Below are 20452 nucleotides of genomic sequence, written 5' to 3'. Positions count from 1 at the left end.
TCTCAGTAGAAGTACATATACGGGGCTAGCTGACGCTACATGATGTGCTCAAATAAATTTCGGTCACTGTTGAATTATAATCTGTCAAAATAACAAACCACAATTTTTCTTTTCAATTTGTTGTGCAGTCGTGTATATACAAATGTGCAACATCGTCAGAAGATTAAGCTTCTGAATTAGTCTGTTTAGAAACAGCTCTTATGTAAGAAGGTTTGGTTATACTTTACTTTATAACTGTCCTAATAGCGCTGCATCGCCTGCAGTTAATTTACCAATAGAAAGCACGCCTTTTATATATATATATATATATATATATATATATATATATATATATATATATATATATATATAGTGAAGCATTATTAAATTGTTTTTGCAGTGTAATAGTCGCAGGAAACTGTTTAGTGGGCCAATGTCATGCTCAGCACTGACTTTTTGCAGCCTGAGGTCTCGCTGGGTACACGCCCCCCAACATTAAACAAAGCAAGTGCTGCTGGAAAAAAAGCTCGATACAATCGGAAATGTGCAAGTGATCTGAAGTGTAAATAACATACTAAAAAGATTACTCATTATTGGTTTATTGTGAATGATAGATTCGTTAGTTTTTCACCTAAAACATGCTCAGTTATTTGTCAAATCAAATTGAGCATATACAGCCCCGAATGTGTGGTTCTTCTGAAGAATAAGTACGAACAAATTTTACAGGTTTACGGTAATTTCTGTGGTGCACTCGATTTTTATGCTAGACGGTAGATCTTACTTTAAATATCTCTTAAATACAGCTATCTAGGCCACGGACATGCAGGCCTCCAAGTTGTTTATCTTCTGCCTCAACCTAGATTGAAACTGGCTGTTTATGATGGAGCAGCTTGTGTGATTGACAGTCATTGTGGCCTGTCAGGCGCGCTGGAAGGCGGGACGTCATCTTGAATTGGCCAATAAAGAACTAGGATTACGTGGGTGTTGGCACAGATAGCTAGATTGAGGTTTTGTTTTGCTTTGCTGAGGATCTGTGATGGGTGCAGAGACTGGCGAGGCACTGGTGACATTTAACCTTTACTGGTATATATATTGAGACATTTGTCATGTATATCTGCCTTTTATATGATAGGATTGTTGTGATGCAGATGCTAGTGGTCTCAGGCTCCAAAACAAAGAAATTGATCTATTTCGTTATGAAAATGGAGATGAACCCTGCTATGTGTGGGGTTATTTATATACTTTAATTTATTTATTTATAGAATGCTGTTTTTATCATAAGTTTTTTTTTGTAACCCTGAGTGATCAGTTATCTTGTGCTATTTCTTTTTACAAGTGATTTAAAAAAAGAAAAATCATAAAAATTTACACAAATCCCCCCTCCCTCCCCCGCCAAACACCACCACCACACACATTCCCTTTCTATGTAATTAGGTGTTGCACACAAGTCATCCCCTTACTCACACAAAGGAAAATGATACAATACTTTTAATTTATAGAAATAATGATTTGCAGAACCCAGAAACTAGGTTTACCACAAGAACAAAAAGAGGCCAAATTAAATCAGATGAAAATAAACAAATAAAACTTCTCAAAACTGAGCCATATACAAACACAATGTTCTGTGATACTGATTTGAATTTAATATCAAAATAAGAATATGGGTATTTTAAATTTGACTTTTTCTTGTATGTTAACCTAACATGCTATATTGCAGTCCGAATAAACCTTGCTGACCTACTTTTAGGTTAGTGACCTTCAGACTGCTCTTGTGTCTGTATAGTATTTAAATCAGTCAATTAACCAAACAGGCATTCAGACCTGTTTCAGCAGGAAAGCCTGTGTTGCACAGTTACAGAAATTATTGCTGTGCGGGGCAGCAGTTAATATTTCTAATATTGTACCTGTGTATGACTTGTTTAAATACTTTTAAAAAAGCAGATAAACTCCACATTTTCTTCCCCTTTAAAAAAATATGACTATGACTCAGGTACCCCCAATGCTAGCTACTCTGCAGTTTTGGAGCTTCTGGCTTACCCTAATCTCCCTGTGGGTTTAGTTGTGTCACTGAATCGCTGTAGACTAGAACCACACATTCGAAAAGCAGTATGCAGCAGCCAGCAGTTCTGATCTAATAGTCATTGCTGTTTTTCAAATGCTGAATGCAAGAATACTCTTGACTCTTAGCAGTGGGATTTTGTCAAAATTGAGGTGGTCAATGAGCCAAAACACTTGCAAGTAAGGCAGTGCAATGATAAAGCTATCAAATATTGTTTTGCATGGAGTTCTTAATGTACGCTTCAGTGTTTCTTAATGAGTTAAGCAGATAGCATTAATTACAGTGTACCGATGATGGGACTGATCAGTGAACTGAAGTCAGTAACATGGCTAAAGCATAGTCACATATAAGATAATTTAACAGATTTAAAAATAAAACAATGCTTTGAAAATGGTAACGCAACTATTTTCATTGTAATATGCTGAGGTGACTATGATGCAATAGTCATACCATACTGCATGTTACATCTGTCAGTACAAGAATCTTTAGTAACTAATATTTAATTGCAGCCCTACTGTTACCTGCATGCTCATACTTCCGTGTCTTTTAAATAAATAATGAAAATGCTCAACCTTTAAACACAATCGACTGGAAGTGTGCTTCTATTTTCAGCCTGTTCCTGCACTTTACAAACACATTCAGCACTTGTGGATTAATGATGTTAGTGATGTTTGTTCTCACATGTCTCTTCATAAATGCACTGGCAACGGCTGCCTGATATTTCTTCAGGGTCTCAGTGGTATCAGTGGGTCACTCACTCTGAATATCAGACATTGCTGATTGGCCTACTTGGATCACATCCAGTGTTGTGAAGTGGAGATTGTCAGGTTTTTGCATGATAGTTGAAGTTATGAGACAAGTGCAACATGCTTTTAATTTAATCTTTCTTTTCGTTCTTTTATTCCCTAAAAAATGGTGTACAGAAATCCTGTTATAAAACATATTGATTACAAAACGAATTCTTTTTGTCTTTTCTGCTGTTTTATCAATTGATTATTTAACTATAGTAGGTGTGGAAAATCCATTTTTATCCTCTCTTGAACCCTGTCATTTTAAAATATGCAGTTAAAACGAAACAAAACAAAGAACTGTTGTTGTTTCAGCTTGTCACATACATCAATTTGTATGAAAGTTTTACAGGAAACCCTGCATTTAAATTGCAAGTACACTTCTGACCGCAATTGCTAAAGTTAGCAGCCACGGGGGCTCTAATTGCACAAAATCTTTTAAATGTTGTGAGAAGACATGATATGCACAATGTGAGCAGCTGTAGTCAAGTTATGCAGCTGTAGTGCATCATGATGAAAAACGAGTCAGTAAAATTACAGAGGGCAAGTGCATTGTTATTAACTCTGCAAGGTTAACCCTGTTTTCAGACACTTCAAAATGTCACTTCTGAAATATTAAATAAACCTAAATTTAGTTCACTTGAGCATCTTATATCTTCTGCTGATTCCTTGTTTGGCAAACATCTGTAGAGTTATGCATTTGTTGAAGCTTAAGACAAGCTAACAAGAAGCATTAAAGTTCTTGGAAAGCAGCTAAGGACAAAAAATAACTGAACCTTGTACAAAAGTCCTGACCTAAGCTCAGGCTGGTGAAGCCTTAAACTTAGCCATTTTTTTAAATTTTTTTTTTAATCTTTTGGCTCTGCATCATAGTCTGTGTCATCTGCTGAGTAGTCAGTCAGATTTTATTCAATTCTACCAGTGGAAAGTGCATGTTCTGTACATCAGTGATGACTTATTATCTCTGTTTGTAAAATCCTTGCTGCTGGCTGCAGACTTTCTGTTTCCTTATATGACAGATAGCTTAGATGCCACCCTGATGCTGCTCGTTTTGTTTTGTTCAGGCCATATGTTTCCTTATTCTGCCTCTGTTACCGATGAAACCAGACACAGCTGGCTAGGACGGAAGTGCATACTGAGATTTGATCATAGCGACAATTTGTATAACAGAAACTGTACTGCATCTAAATATGTAGATGTTAATTAACGAGGTAGTATATATGCAAATGCATGACTTTGGATGCATGCATGTGCTTTGCTGTTTTAAGATGTTGCTTTTATTAATTACAGCTGTGCCACAATGCACTGTTGTGTTTTCTGCTACTTCCTGTTTCTATGCAAAGTTTGCATGCAGAGAGCTAGAAGTGTAAGAGGTGAGAAGTTTGTGTGTGTCACTCAGCACTCAGAGAAAATGATGCTGTTCTGGGGAGTTCTAGAGGAGCAGGTGTAGTTAGCATTTTCTTGTCCTCTTTGTGAGTGTCATGTGATCACTGCTAGGGTCATGTCTCTATGCAGATTTTGTTTATTTGCTATGCAAAAGCAGTAGGACCAATATTAGTCCATGTGGATTAGTCAAGAGGGAAGTGAGCAAAAGAAAAACAGACTGAAACAGGTGAGATGGCGAAAAATGTTATTCAAGTTCTTAAGTTCTACTTAAATTGCACTGCTGTTGACTCATGATCAGAAGCTAAACAAGTTCTGTGAAATGTTTTGGTTCAGAAATAAGCCAGACAGGAAAAGTAAAAAAACAAATAACTATATGTGTAACTAAATCCCTAATGTTAATGTTATTAGAAGCTTATTGAAAAGTGCTTGTAGGAAAGTTTGCGTCACAAAATTTGTCGGGTTAAATTAAATGTAAAAGAATGGAAAAAACACAACAAGAAGATCAGTTGGTTTAAGGATCATTTGTCGGACTTTAAAAATGAAATTTTTGTTAGTTTTATCCTGCTGTATTTATGCAAGTGAATGGGAACAAATTAAGCAATCTGACTGCGGTTAGTCTGGTGATTAGTTGATCATTCTTACACAATTCTGAGTGGGACAGGTTTTAGGGAGGTAACAAAAGGAAGTCATCGTATTACCTGTGTTTTTCTGATTCTTCATAACATGGATGGTATCGATTGAGTTGTATCAATTGCAGTAATCCAGAAGTCAAGTGTAAGATTAAGGGTGTAAAAATGATCAGGGATTATGTTGCATATTTTGCTTTTAAAATACACATTTGTTTATGAAGATATTTCTGGCATTGAGTGACTTTGAAACAGAACCGTAATATTATCAGGGATATGTTTAAGCATTTCAGTCCTTGTCCCAGTATGTGATCATAACAAATTAAGATGTATTCTGCAAATATAGATCTTACGTATGTACATATTGGAAACCCTAAATCAGGGGTGCCCAGCTTTGGTCCTTGAGGGCCACAATCCTGCAGGTTTTCCATGTATCCATGTTCCAACACACCTGACTCAAACTAATCACTCTCTGTGCAGAACTTCATTGGCTGTTGGATGCTTTTAAGCCTGGTGTGTTGAAACAGAGATGCGTCGAAAACCTGCAGCACAGCGGCCTTCGAGGACCAACGTTTGGCACCCCTTCCCTAAGTACTGCAGAATGAACAATTAACATATTTGTAAGAGTTTCATGCATTTACGTTTACTTATTCCCAATACTTAATATTAAGATATAAACTATGAATGTAAAGGAAATGGAAATGCTTCTTGTGGTGAACCTGAGGCTGTAACTGATTTATATCGTTATGCTTACCCTGTAATCTGTATATTTTTTATTTGTTTATAGCTTTTAAGTGTTATGCAAATTTAATATTTTAATTAGCAGCACCACCTCAAAACAAAAAGGAAAATGATGGCTAAAATGTTCTGAACAGTTTTATATATTTGATATTTTATTGAATTTATTCTTCGTTATTAGCTAATATCCAAAAATTTGTCGCCAAATAAATTTTCTCTTTATTAACAAACCAGTTCAACAGAACCTGGTGATTTCCCCACTAACATCTCCATTTCTTTAACTTTTCACTGAGTATCCCAGAAAGTTTACTTGCCATGTTTTTGTTTTGTTTTCAAACTAGTAAAAGTCACAGATTTTCCTCCTGTGGCACAGTGTGATAATGACAAACAAACCAAACAGCTTCAGTCAAAAAGCCCTCATAGATTGAAGCTCTGCAATCTTTCTGGATTATCTCACTGCACTCTCTCTCTGTTTTAACCACAGACCTGAAGCATACGGAGAACGGCAAGAAACCACGCCAGACCAGACCAGGTTGAGCCCAGCTATTCACCCTCTCCCTCTCCCTCTCCCTCCCCCTCTCCCTCCCACCACTCTGCTATTGTCTCCCTCATCAGTAATTCATTGTGCGGATTTGATAACTTCACACCACTGGGACTGGACAGGACACCCAGAGGTTCCCGCCGCTGGAGCTCTAAGCTGTGCCTGGCAATGCCTCAGGTAAGAAGAGATACTAGAAAAAGAAGACAGCTGCTGTTAAATAGCTAACAGGGTTGTCCCTTATTATATGCTGAAAAATGTCTGGGGAATCCTTTTGTTCGTGTGATCAATCCCACTGAAATATATCTATTGAAAATAGAAATGATACAAAACTAAATTGGCTTAGTCAGATTCCAACAAAAATAAAGAAATAAAAAAGCCTTTCAACAAGCAGATGCAGACAGACAGGATCACAGATGTGAAACTCGGTTCAGATGAGCTGAAAGAGGTGAGAGGCTGACCCTGGTTTGGTATGACGTCTGCAGATGCCGCATCCGGACAGCTGCTGATGCAGATGGGCTAACAGTGAGTGATATAACAAATGAATACATGAGAGAGAAACTTATTTAAGTCCTCTAAAAATAACCATGAAGACCCGAGATAAAAACATAATTTTAGTGTTTAAATTTCACTCCTGTGTGTGGAATCAGTAAAAACATGAGACAGCGAGTCAGCGGAGAAGATGCAGCACTGTAAAATGTGAAATATATTTTCTAATTAAGCAGTTCCTCTGTGTTTTGAGATGACTTTATTGTAGAGATGCATTGATGTGCTTTTTTAGGGAATTTGTAATTTCATGAAAATTTCAGTGGGCTTTGGTAAACCACACACCATTTTTATTAAGAGAAGTTTTTCTCAAATAACTTCTGAGAAAAAATCTTAAGTGGATTGAGGGAAATGTCTGTACCAGCTTCATAACAAATAAAAACAAAGGAAGTTATAATTTAGCAGTGAACAGATCTTTTTTTATATATTTGATGTACGAAAATTGTGTTGAAAGCAAAGCAGGACATTTGTATATAATCTGGGAACACTAGATAGTCTGACAGCCTCTCAAGCATTTTATGGTCTGCTGTTTCGCCTCTGACTGCTGATCATAGAAAATACTGCGCTTCCTTTTTCAGCACAACACTGGAACGTCTGATTTGCAAGAACTTTTTGTTTAGTTTGAACATCCTGCAAATGAAGCTGTTTGTTGTGAATGTTTAAATACTTGAGTATAAGGTGCATTAGCATAGTGACATGCTAGATTTGCAAAGCAGCTCATTCCCCATCAGACTTGTAGGTGCAGGTGTCTGGAAATGCTGCATCTACACTAGAATTTCAGAGTATTAAACTATATCATACTGGAAACCAGTATACTGTAAAGATTGCTTAGTCCTGGTTAAAACTCTAGCAGCAGCATCCTGGATGAGCTCTTTTTGGGAAGTCCTGTTAAAGGGCCATTACAGTACAGTGGGGTGCGAGTGAGAATGTAACATGGTCTGTAGCGCTTTGGGTGATCAGTATGATTGGAAATCAGGGTGTGGTTTTTTTTTTGTTTTTTTTTTAATCTCTTAGAGAAATGTATGGTGAACTTTAAAGGATGATTTTGCTTGATGATTCTGTTTGACTAGTTTGATATGTTGTTTGAAATCCACAAAATTAAACTACGAGTCATGGAAGTGCATGTTATAACACACAGTATCCAGATATTACCTGAGGAACTAGAGGGAAATGGAATACAAATAAAGTGTAAAGACAGTCAAAGGTGAATTCTGTTTATCAGATGTATCGTATTGGTGATGCACTGTACTTTTTTGTTCACTTCTTTGTTGTTGTTTTTTTTTTTTCTCTTTATGTTGCAGCCCAGCGTCAGTGGGATGGAGCCTCCCTTTGGGGACGCCTTTCAGAACTACTCATTCGCTGACCAGGCCCTGACCAGCACTGAGCTGCTGGCAACCAGCTCTGACCCAGATTTCATGTACGAACTGGTGAGTTGTCTCACACAGACACATATACACACAGTCCTCTCATCAAAACGTTGCTACAAAAAGAAATTAGGCCTTATTAACCATCCTTTGAGTTTGCCATCTTTAGTTACAGCTTCACACTGAGCTGTCCCTGAGTTACATCTAAATGAAGTGGAATCCATTAAGACCTGAGCTGCCTACTGAACATGGACACGAGGGAAATTGTATCTTTGGTCCTACTGAAGCAGACATTAGGAAAACATTACAAAAGTCTTCTAAAGCCTTCCAGATTTGATAGTAAAGATATTGTATTGCTCTCAGCGATGTCCTTTATATATAAGACTATAAGACCATGAATGATCAAGTCTTCGGCTCTCCTCACAGACTAATCCTCTGAAAGAACAGTGCTATGTGTGGCAGATAGAAAGACGAGAGTTATGAGACGTGCCGGTTTGTTTACCAAATGCAGGTAAACCCTCATACATTAAATTGTTTTAGTTTATTATCCACCCTGATTTCATATGGATGTTTTAGAGGTAGGCTATGTTATTGCATGTGACTACTGTTGCCAGTTCACATTAACGAGTTATTGTGTTTTGAAAGTGATCTGAGCAAACTTTTTCATTCATTCATTCATTATCCGAACCGCTTCGTCCGATTAAGGGTCGCAGGGAAGCTGAAGCCTATTCCAGCAGTCTTTGGGTGAGAGGCGGGTAGATCCTGGACAGGTCACTAGTCCATCACAGATTTTTTTTTCAATTTTCTCAGCTAGAAAACACAAAATACATACTGGCTGTTCAGCTGTAACCAGCTGTTAGCTTAGCTTAGATTGTCCAAATGGAAAACACTGTGACTGCTTTTTGATGCGGGTTAGACACTAACGACCCAAACATGTTCTGAAAACCCCACTTCATTAAAAAAAACAAAAAAAAAACCCCACAAACATTTGAAAAGAAAAAACCCTAAATAATTTCCACTAGCAAACCAGCAGTAAGTGTTGAAACAGTCATAAAAAAAATGCAATTATTAACTTATAATGTTTACAGTGCTCTCTTGGTGGTGTTATTGTTATGCTAAAGGAGGTCTGCTCAACCAGATTTCTGCAACGTACTTGGTCAGCACATAGTATTAAATGTTGCATGGACACGCAGCGCTGTACACAGCAAGCAGAAACAGTGACAGATACTAACAGACAAATCTCTAAGTGGCATTTGGAGGTTGAGACACATCGTCCAAACATCATCGAAGACAAACATGGTGTTTTACCTTCCCCTGCTTTGACGTATGAAACACTTGAGTCTGCACTCTACTGGCGTGGCCTAAATGTTCACAGCTGCTCAAGGTTGGTGTAAATGTCCCCACCCGTATCTAAAACCAATATTATGTTACACGATACACAGCTTTCCCCAGCAAGAACTACACACCTTACCAAGTACAGCTAATAGCACTCTGGTGTTTTATTCATTTTTTTTATTTCATACTTAAGGTCAACAACAGAAACACAATACTACAAAAACGGCTTAAATGTGTCACTTTGTGTTACAGAGCATTTAAATGACTCAAACATGGAGGGATTTGCCTTTTAACAAAAAAATGGAAGACGATTTGTTTTTCTGGGACATCTAAACAAAACAATGATATCATTCATGTTGGCAGTAACAGCTGAGTTTTCTGTACTGACAGAGTAAAAAATCTGCAGGGTCAGCAACACAGAAATGACTTCATGTAAACTACACATAATGAGGGTAGAAGTAAATTAATTTAAAAAAAAAAAAGCCTTATAAGAACTTGCATAATTTTACACTCAGCAGAATGTTTCTAATAATTTGTTTAAGAAGAAAAATATTTACTTAAAGTTTACATGTGTTTTAGTTTTGGCTCTGATAATTATGTAAGATGGTAAAAATCACACTGGAAACTAAATTGACATCATGCAGAGGTTTGTTTAGTTTTGAGATTCTATTCAACCATCGTCAGCTTGTATGTGCTGTGTTCTACACAGCTCCTGTGTGCAAATATCTGGCCCAACAATGACAAAAAGGTGTTTTGTGGGTCCTTTCAGAGCGATTTGATCATGTATTGAAAAAGAGTTAGACATTTTCTAATGTAACAATTAATCTGAGATGAAATTATTATATTTCTGATGAGGAATGGTGGGAAGGGTGATCTCCAAAGCTTCTGTTTGGACCAGAAGCTGGGGAAGCTGGCTAAATATGAAACCTCGGATGTCATATTAAAGTACTATCTGTCTCTATACATGAGGCAGGTTGTATTTTACTTTGTTATTGTTTGACATCTTTGTTACATTTGTCTCATAGGCAGCCTTAAACAGAAAACTGTGACCACACATGCTGTCAAACTCAGGTGCCTCAATTTACTGTCTGCTGTAGACTAAACAAACAATAGTGATTTACTGCCACGTCATTGAGTCACCCACCCCACAACATAGTAGTAGTGTTTGTGTTATCTTATTTGGTTTTCTGGGTAGTTTTCATTTGATGTGTGACTTTAAAGCTGCTCTGGTTCGCCACAGTATGTTTTAAAGACATGGATTCTTTGAAGCATTTTGAAGAACGTTGTTCTACTCATGTAATCTCATACTGATAACATGATGATTAGATCAGGTCTCCATGGAAACCATACCATCTGTTGTTTGTGACCAGATTTTATATCCTGCTGCAGTTTTGCTCATCAGACACGTCGTTGCTGATGCAACATGTTCAGTATCGATGTGAAAGGTGTCTAAAGTTATTTGAGTCCATGATGCATTCATGACCGGTCAGTTTTTGTACTATAGTACAGAGAGCCACAGCGTCACTCGTCAAGGCCCACTGTCCTGCAGACTTCTGATGTTTCCCTGTCTAAACACACCTCACACAGATTAATGGATCAATTATAGATTTGTGCAGACCTTGTCGGAGAGCCATTTAATTTAAATCAGGTGTGTTGCAGCAGGGAAACATCTACTGCATGGAGGATAGTGGGGTTTATGGACCAGGCTCAGGGATTAATGATCTAGAATATATACATATTTTAGAATGTTTCATTTGGACTATTGCGATTAGATTTGCGTTTTTAATCATTTTTGCATTTGTAGGAATAAAAGTTATACTTGCAAGACAAAACTTATTCTAACCCCACACCTGCTTGACTCATCTTCACTTTTCTTTCTGTCCTCTGCAGGACAGAGACATAACCCACCAGCAGAGTCCCTGTGGGGACAGCCTAGTGGGGGTCGGAGATGCTGGCAAGGAGGTAGAGGGAGGTGTTGATCAGCTCATGGGTCTGGGAGAGTGTGAGACGGTGTGCAGCAGCTCAGCATTTGAACAGTGGGATTCCTGGGAGGACCTCACCAGGTACGGGTTTATTTATTTATAAGTCATAGCCTTTTCTTTTTTACTTGATCTTAACCATTTATATAACCTGGTGCAAGAAATAATAAGCAGAACATTCTAATTTTTAGAACCTGAAAACTTTATTTGGTCTTTTTAAAGACACACTTTTGCCATTTTCCAGTGACACGCCCCCTGTCAGCGGGTAATTCAGCATCCTCGTTGCATCCTACCTCTGTAAACTATATTCATCCAGTAAAGGAGAGTCTTATCTTGACTTTTGATTTGTCTTTTTGTGGACCTTGATGTAGAGTTTCAAGGATGGAAAATGACTAATAATGTTATAAAAATTCAAAATAATACTTCAAAATTTGCATTTAAAAAAATTTACATGTGTGCTGAGTTTAACATGATAAAATTTCAGAAAGTAATGCTGTGGGCCTCAGAATCTGTGTACGAATCAAATATTACATATTAGATTTTAAAGGATAAAACGCAACAGAAAGTAACGAAGTCATAAACTTGCTGACGATGACACCTGTCTGCAGGATGAGTTGGTTCTGTAAACTGGCAGGAATGTGAATAAACTCCATGAATTTTTGACATGTAAAATCTTTCCTACACTAGAAATTGATGTAATAGTAGAACTTTTATTCTTAGAAAACAATCACTGATTGTCGGACTTTTGACACCAGTTAAACTGACAAATAATGATTTTGCTTATAATACCATACTAATACATTTGTTTTTTATTTATAACAGTTTGGTCTCAAAATGTCAGAAAGTTGTTTCTTTAGACTGTTTTGTTATGATTATCGACCAGATATATTATATTGGATACAAATGTCCCTGAGCATTTTTTACTTTTATTTTCACATGCTAGTTTTGGCCAAATGTCTAGTTTTATATAGCTGTCCCTCACCAGATGTGAAATAATCCATTTACACACAACTAAAAAAATAAAACTGGAAGGAGATTGTAGTGGTTTTTTTTCTGCACCATGTAGGATCGGGGTGACATTTTTTCGAAAAGGAAATCTGGAATCGGACCTGAAGTAAGTCTGTGAATGTTACAAGGTAGGACAGCTGCCCAAAGGTTTACATGGTGAGTTTATTGTCACTGACAGGTCACCATGAAGCAGTGGAGGCAGATTTTAGTTTTACTCTGAATGTGGCTGAAGATGCCAGAGAACAACACGACGACTAGTTGCCGCAGTCTCTTGGGGTCTCAGGTGATTCTTTGTTTTTCCTGCAGCTACTCTGATGTGTTGCTGCCAGAGTACTTCTGAAAAGCTGTCTGTAATGTTTCCCACAGTGCGGAGTGTCAACTGAGGTCAGACTGTTAAAGCTGAAGGCAATTTAAATTGATGAGGAATGGTGGCGATTTTCAAGGACTCTGCTGATTACAGGGGTGATTGTGGTGAAACAGATAGAAGCTCTTTGTCTTTTGTGTAATAAAGAGTGAGTCCTGCACACTGCTGTTTGCTTGATCTGATGTGTTTTGTCCCTCTGGTTTGATGAAAGTCACATTCTGCTTTGCAGAACTTCTGGTTGTTACAATATTTGTACGTGGCATTAGAAATAAAAAGGATTGCGTTAATTAAACTAAAACTGGACTTTTAAATGCATGTGTAGTAGATGTATATGTTAATGGGAAGAAACCTTTTCTCCACTATGCACCCCTATGTTGTTTGCTGAGGTCGTTCAGGCCTGGGAGAGAGTAGGCCTTATGGCGCAGTTAGAGCTCAGAAGTTGGACTAATATCAAGAAAAGCAGGAAGAATGTCTATATTTGGAGAAGAGGAGCTCCCTGTGTTCGCTTGGGAGGATGTCTGAAAGTGACGTAGAGCACCGCGTATAAATATGTTGCAAGAGCTGAGTTTGGACCCACAGCTTGATATCTCTTAGTTACTGTTGTCAGCCCTGATCAGGTGGTAGAAAAGGAAGAGATCCTGGGTCCGGTGTGCTCACTTGTCTTCCTAGATTTTCTGTTATTCAATCTGAGCAAATAAGCTGCATTTTGCAACCACATATATGGCGTTACAGGCATTTTCATCTTTGCTGCGCAAATACACCTCCTGCGCAGGTGTATGGCTCTTGTCTCAGTTGCTGGGTAAAGGTCACTCAGAGGGGTAGGGAAACAGCCACGAGCAGGACTGTCTGGTGGGACTTTGAGGTTGAGAGTTTTTACTTCAGATGATCAAACGCTGTGTTACGAGCCGGGTGAGACGTGTGCATATGTGTGTGTAAGTTTATTTGTTGCAGAATTTCCTTTTATGGTTTTCTTCTCTTTCAGATTGTCTCAGATCTTGTTTGAGAATTTGGTGTTGTGGCTTCTTAAAAGAATTATAAAAAACAAAACAAACATATCCTTCTACTGCAGGACCAGGTTGTAGTTTCCAAATCGGTTCTTCTCACGTTTTGCTGCATTTATGTTGTTTTATTGTCTTTTTACAAAACTTTTTCATTTTATATTTGATTTTATTGGATATGTGAACAAAAAAATGGTGGCTTTAGGAAGGTTTAAGTTGTTGCTTATTAAAAGAAAAAGATATATATTATTATTATTATTTTTGTTATCATCAATATTCTTATTCTTATTATTACTATTATTATTATTAGTAGTAGTAGTAGTACTAAGAAAGCTTATTCACTTTTAGATTTTAATCTAATTTCAAATGTTATATTGGTGTAACAATAATTGTAAGCTATATCTTTGATTCTTTAAAAATAATAACAGTTATTCATTATTGACCATATTCTCTATCAGTACTATTTAGTGCTTTTTTATGGTTTCAATACTGCAGGAACAGCCTCGACACCAGTCAGCTGTACAGTTGTTGAGAAGACTTCATTGCTTGTTTGTTACTCCGATTAGAAAATACAGTACACTTGTGGTTTCCTGATTGGGGCCATTTTCTGTAGCTTTTGTAGCCTTAACCAAACCAGACATTTAAATATTTTAAAGTTGAATGCTCTGTAGCAGCTGAAGAGCTGTTAGAGGGACAGCCAAAGCAGGTACAGCTAAAATTAAAAGCTTTCATAACTGGTTAGCAAATAGCCGCAATGGAAGTTTAAATCAATGACTACGTATGAATTATATGATGTTTCTGAAAGTGTGCTGCATGTGAGTCTACTAATCAGTTCTGACTTTGACTCTAAATATCTTTGACCTACGATTTTGGAGTCACAAAAAGTTAAGTTCATTCCCACAGAGACTTAAGCAGTGTGGGAGAGTGAAGATGTATTGTATGACAGCCAGTATTTGTGAATCTACTTTTCCCATCTGTTTGCTGTAATCAGCAGAAAACCTCATGCAGGAGAGGTTTTCTGCAGTTCCATCTGTGCTGTGGTAAAACATAACACGGATGTAGGTCTGATTAAAAAATAAGCCCAGCCGGTGAACTTTGAAATAAAGCCCGGGTGGAAACCTCAATGGAAAGCTGAAGAACTACACTACAGTCTGCAAAACCTACCTGCTGCAACCACACGTGTATACTTGTGAGTTTAAGTAAAACTCACTTAATCAAAGCTTGTAAAACTGGAATAACACACCCAAATATTGTGGTGTGAGGTTGTAGCCTTCCTGCATGTGTACAATCATTTAGACTTGAATGGGCCAAGGCACGTTGAGCATAATCCTAAATACCAATTTTTTATTTATTTTTTTTATCTGTGACTGTAAAGCAAAAGGTTGAGACTGTCTTCTCACAATCTACACACTTTCAGACGTTTTCCCAACTCCAGTGAGATCCCTTTTTCTATTGCTACAGCATCATCTGACAAAATCCCCATTCTAGCAACTTCAAGACATCTTTTAAGAAAAAGAACTTGTACACACATTAATAGAAACATGTAAACATCTTTGTACATTTAAAGAGAAAGTTTGAAATGACATGTCTGGAATTTATTTTCAGTCTACAGTGTTGCAGTTTTGTAAATAACTTTTTTCTCCTCCAGTACTTGTATACTGGGACAATTAAATGAAGAGATAGAGCTGTAATTGTTGTGCAATTTATTTGTGCATGGAGCTGCAGTCAGTTGTTTTACCAAACTGCACTTTTCTTCACCCAATAAGCTTCTTGTATTTAGAGATCAGGGCCTCAGTTTGCCTCTGTCAAAACTGTAGCTACCAGATTTAGACATTGTCTTATGTTTACTAATAATGGTTTTGACATAAACCCCACTTTGAACACTTAAAAACCTTCTGCATTGAGCCGTGGTGTAAATTATCATATTGGTGTCATTATGCAACCTGGTGCATGGGTAGCGATTAATAGCAGGGCGCAGGAGCAAGCAGGTTGATACTACAGCAAACAGCTGTTTACTGTTGACTGCTGAGAACCTGATCAGTTTGTTAGTTATTGATTTGGTTTGTACAACAAAATCAAAACATGAAAAGTTTGGTCATTTTCCCAGAGTCTAAAGCGATGTCTTAAATTATCTCACCAACCAAAGCCCAAATATTCCACTACATGTTACAGATGTGTATAGCAAAACAAACCCTTGTTTTTCTGAAACTAGAGCATCCCTGTGAGTTGTTCAGTCGGAGCTTGTCAGCCGATTTGCTTGTTGAGACATAAACATTTGTAGGCATTGTTTTGCATTGATGTGTCCCGTGAGTTTCAAATGGAAAAAAAAAAACAACAAGATGAGAAATTTTATTTTCTTCAATGAGTATGTTGCAGATATTCTGATAAAGAGGATAATAATGTTTAGTGATGCAGCAATGGCATGTTTCGCTGTTGAGACAACTGCATCTCTTTGTCATTACCAGGTACACGCGACTGGCCAGCTGTGACATCTGGGGAACCAAAGAGGTGGACTTCCTTGGATTGGATGATTTCTCCAGTCCCTATCAAGATGAGGAAGTGATTGGTCGAACCCCAACGCTGGCACAGCTCAACAGTGAGGATTCGCTGCCCGTCTGTGAGGCCTTCTACCCTCCTGTTGACCTGAGCATGCCTGCTCCCCAGCCTCGGCCACAGTCGCCCCAGCTCCCCTCTCACAGCAAGAGACTTTTGGTCCCTGGTCAAGGATCAGGCCCTGGCTCTGTACGGCCTTCCCCAAGCCCGACAACCTCCTCCCGTGCTTCCCGAAGCCTCCTTCCAGACTTTCCCGAAGGTTTCCAGAAAGCAACCAGACCTGTTCCTTCCAGCACTGAGACTATGGCTATGACCCAGTACCACCTCAGCCCCACCCAGGACAAGGCTCAAACCAAACCCCTTGGGCGAGGAACCAAGACAGCTGTTCCGACTTCTCACAGCTCTGACTTTGTGCGGAAAGCTAAAGTGCGTGTGAGTTCGATACACAGAGCTCAAGCTGACATGCCTCCTCAGACAGAGTTTGAAAGGTCAGACCCCTCTTTGTCTCTCTCCGAGCCTCAAATTAAGAAGGCCTCCACTTCAGCAAGTGCCACCTTGTTGGGACTTCCTTCTGCTGCAGCCAGTAGCTCCAGCAGCCTGGTGAGCTTCGATAGGAAAGCAGAGGGAATGGTGAAGAGAGAGGTGCCTGTAAGCTGGTCTGCCTCTATTCCTAAACTGGTCGAGGGCAGCCAGGCTCTGGAGGGCAGCACATCTGGACTGGTGAGCAGTGATGGCGTGGCGGGGGCTAACGGTAGCAGCAGTGCTGGCATTCTGGTAGTCGAGGATTCGGAGCAGAGCAAGGAGGAGGAGCACAACTACTCACTGTTCCTGACCCGAACCGGACTTTCTAGCAGACTCCATTCCCAGCTAGAGGAAGATGAGGATGAAGATGATGAGGATGAGGTGGAAGAGGGTGAGGGCGATGGGCTGGAGCTGGACGATGAAGACCACGATGAGGGTTTCGGGAGTGAGCACGAGCTGTCTGAAAATGAGGAGGAGGAAGAAGAAGAGGAGGATGAAGACTATGAGGCAGACAAAGATGACGACATGAGTGATGCCTTCTCTGAACCAGGTAGTTGCCCTAATTTTATACTTCTTTTTTCATTTTTCCTTGTGATGCTCCAACTCCTCCCCGTTTGCCCTCTTTTTCAACCTCATCCAGGCTGTGAAATGGAGCTGATGGAGGATATTAAAGGCCTGACAGCTGGGGTCTCCAGTCGGAAGAGAGCGAAGCGCCGCTACTTCTGGGAATACAGCGAGCAGCTCACCCCCTTCAAACAAGAACGTATGCTGAAGCCATCTGAGTGGGATAGGCACACGTTGCCTAGCAACCTGTATCAGAAGAACGGGCCTCTCCATGGTACGTATGCGAACACATCATTTTACAAACTCTATAACAATAATTGCCGATCGGCTGGGCCAAAATTGACTTGACGCCAGTAATACTTGGCTGCCAGATTATATTGATTAAAAGATTAATAATAATAATAATAATAATAATAATAATAATAATAATAATAATAAAAAAAATTACTGATGCGACACTTACGTGTCCGTTTGTAGAGACATGGTGCTGTTTACAGCACTGTATTAAAAGAACAGCGTGGCCCCTTTAAAGTTGAGCTAGAAAGGGGGCGGGGGGTCACACAGCTCGTCAGATGGTCTGCCACAACACAGGTCTGAGTCATAGCAGGAGAACCCAAGCTAGCAGAGAAAGTTGGCCGTGAGAAACTGTCTGTTTAGTGGTGAATCTTTTCCCGCAAGCTTTGGCTGTAAAAGCAGCTCTTCTAGTAAAAACAGTCTTGTATCTCCTTCACCACTGCTGGACTAAGTGAAGGGAGTTTACCCCACACCTTGCTGCTGCATCACCCAGGAGTAATCTCTTTTTCTTCACCTCCTGATCTTGGTTTGGAGGTTGAAGTAGAAAAGTATTAGCTGTTTCTGTAGGAGTGTTCACTGATAGTGGAGTCAACAGACCACAGCAGCACGATTACTAGACCCTCACAGAAATGCTGCACATCATGACAAACAAAAGACCAGGAAAACAGCTGGTTTTGCTGAATGCTTCTGTGTGCACAGTGTTTAGATCACCTAGGATAGCAGCCACCCCATAAACGCAGCCAGCCCGGCTCATTCATCATGGGTTTCGTCAGCGTTAGTGCTACAGTCTCACAGAGCAGTAGAACCTTCAGTTTGTAGAGCTTTTAATGTGTGCTGATAAATTAAATCTAACATGAGTCAAATATTATACATTTCTTTCGTCTTTTGACCTGAAGGAAAATACATGCTAAAGAAGTCTCGGCGCACCGACGTGGAAGACCTGACTCCCAATCCTCGGAAACTGCTGCAGATTGGCACAGAGCTACGCAAACTGAACAAGGTGATAAGTGACTTGACCCCAGTCAGTGAGCTGCCGCTGACCGCAAGGCCGCGGTCCCGCAAGGAAAAGAACAAGCTAGCATCCAGGTAAGGCATTCACTCATCTGTTCATGATAAGAGCTGCAAGATTATTAGATTTCCATAAGTAAAACATCATTCATGTTGTAGGGCCTGTCGTTTAAAAAAGAAGGCCCAGTATGAGGCCAACAAGGTGAAGCTATGGGGACTCAGTACAGAGTATGGTAGGTACCAGTCTGAGACCTGAGCTGTATATTGAATCAGTCTTTTTTTTCCTGCTTGTGGCTGTTTGGTTATGAAACATGTCATCCTGCAGATCAGCTGCTGTTTGTGATCAATGCCATCAAGGAGGAGATAATGATGCGAGTGGAGGACTCCTCTCCGCGTGCAACCAACATGACAGACACTCTCGAGCACCTCATCCAGGAGACACTTGGTAAGCATATTTATTTATTTATTTCTTTATTTGTGGGGTTGTAAAAACTAGTCAGTATATTAACTGCAGTACAGGGAATCGGCAGTCAGAGGACGTTTCAATATCCACATTGTTGTTATTCCTACCTAAAACTAAGATGAATTTCTTTTGGTTTGAGGTGTTTCAGACAGTGATAACTTTTCTTTTATGGAGATTTGGCTGAATAGCTTTAAGCTGTAGATCAAATGCTAGAAAATCATCTGATATTTCAAACAGAAAGCACTCTGTCTGCAAACAACATGCTGACTATTCATTAGTTCTAATATTCCTTTAGTCCTTTTTGCACATGCACTGCTTCCCATTAACCTGGTGCCAAAAGAACATGCAGCTGTCATGTGTGAATTACGCTCTTTGTGCTTTTCTGTTACATTTAGAAACTGACTATGTTAGATCTAAGTGTTGCTTTCAACACAGTATGTGTGATCTGCTCCAGTGAAATTAATGGGCAGGTGCACAAAGGAGAGATGGATCACGGTGACCTGTGATCAGTTGTTTAGAGGCACCTCACAGACAGATGGCATTATTGTATTAATGACAGAGCTGTTCAAACTCTTTTTCTGCATGTTCTAAACAACAATAACTTACTTTAGTAGGACTTTGAGATTTTTGTGGAGGGCTGCAGCTTGTCCTCTGATAAACAATGCCTACATAGACATCCTCAGTAGAAGTAAACAACATAGCTGTGCAGCTAAAATGTGCTTATGCTTATAGATGCACTTGAAAAAGTAGTCAATCAAAATAATCTAATATTGTGTCATTATTTTATTTATTTTGTTTCTTTCTTTATTATTATTATTATTATTTATTTAGTTATTTATCTATTTATTTAATTTTTTACAAATTTTGGAGTGTTCATAACAAAAAACCCCCAAAACAAATACTTGAACAAATAGTAGTCCTGAATCTGTCATTGTGTTTCTTTGTGTTCAGTGCCATCACCTGTTGCTGGGCAGACTTCAGACTTTGTTAACAAGATCTTGGAGAACACAGGACGGGGCGATCCCACCGGCGGACTGGTCGGCCTGCGAGTCCCCACCTCCAAAATCTAGACAACCCACCGCCCACTGAGAGGAGTGGACTAAACATTACCACCGTGATGTCCCATTGTAACTATGGTCCTCTCTGCATGCCCCTCCAACCCAGAGTACATGCACATTGTTAGTCATACAAACACACATACCACTCCCTGTGTGTATGTATGTGTGCTTGTTATTTGCCATGCACCCGTATGGCACACACCCTAGCTTCCTGTCTCTGCACGCTGCGTGTAGAGTCGGCGCATCACTGTCTCCCAACCCATCATGACCGCCTGTTGGGAG

The 20452-nt window shown here is 39.2% G+C and overlaps 1 protein-coding gene across 1 annotated transcript; it reads left to right on the top strand.

Moving 5' to 3' along the window:
- Positions 1–7952: 7952 nt before the first annotated feature.
- crebrf (creb3 regulatory factor) lies at positions 7953–20182 on the top strand (the record flags this gene model as incomplete). Its single annotated transcript, XM_079247928.1, has 8 exons — positions 7953–8087; positions 11250–11422; positions 16174–17333; positions 17424–17621; positions 18538–18727; positions 18809–18882; positions 18975–19094; positions 20064–20182. The coding sequence occupies 8 exons, from the start codon at positions 7953–7955 to the stop codon at positions 20180–20182; spliced, it is 2169 nt and encodes a 722-aa protein (XP_079104054.1).
- Positions 20183–20452: the final 270 nt, after the last annotated feature.

Source organism: Telmatherina bonti (assembly GCF_933228915.1).
Source record: "Telmatherina bonti genome assembly, chromosome: 10".
Classification (NCBI taxonomy): Eukaryota; Metazoa; Chordata; class Actinopteri; order Atheriniformes; family Telmatherinidae; genus Telmatherina; species Telmatherina bonti.
Note: the sequence above shows the minus strand (reverse complement) of the source record. Positions and strands in the feature narration are given on the sequence as shown.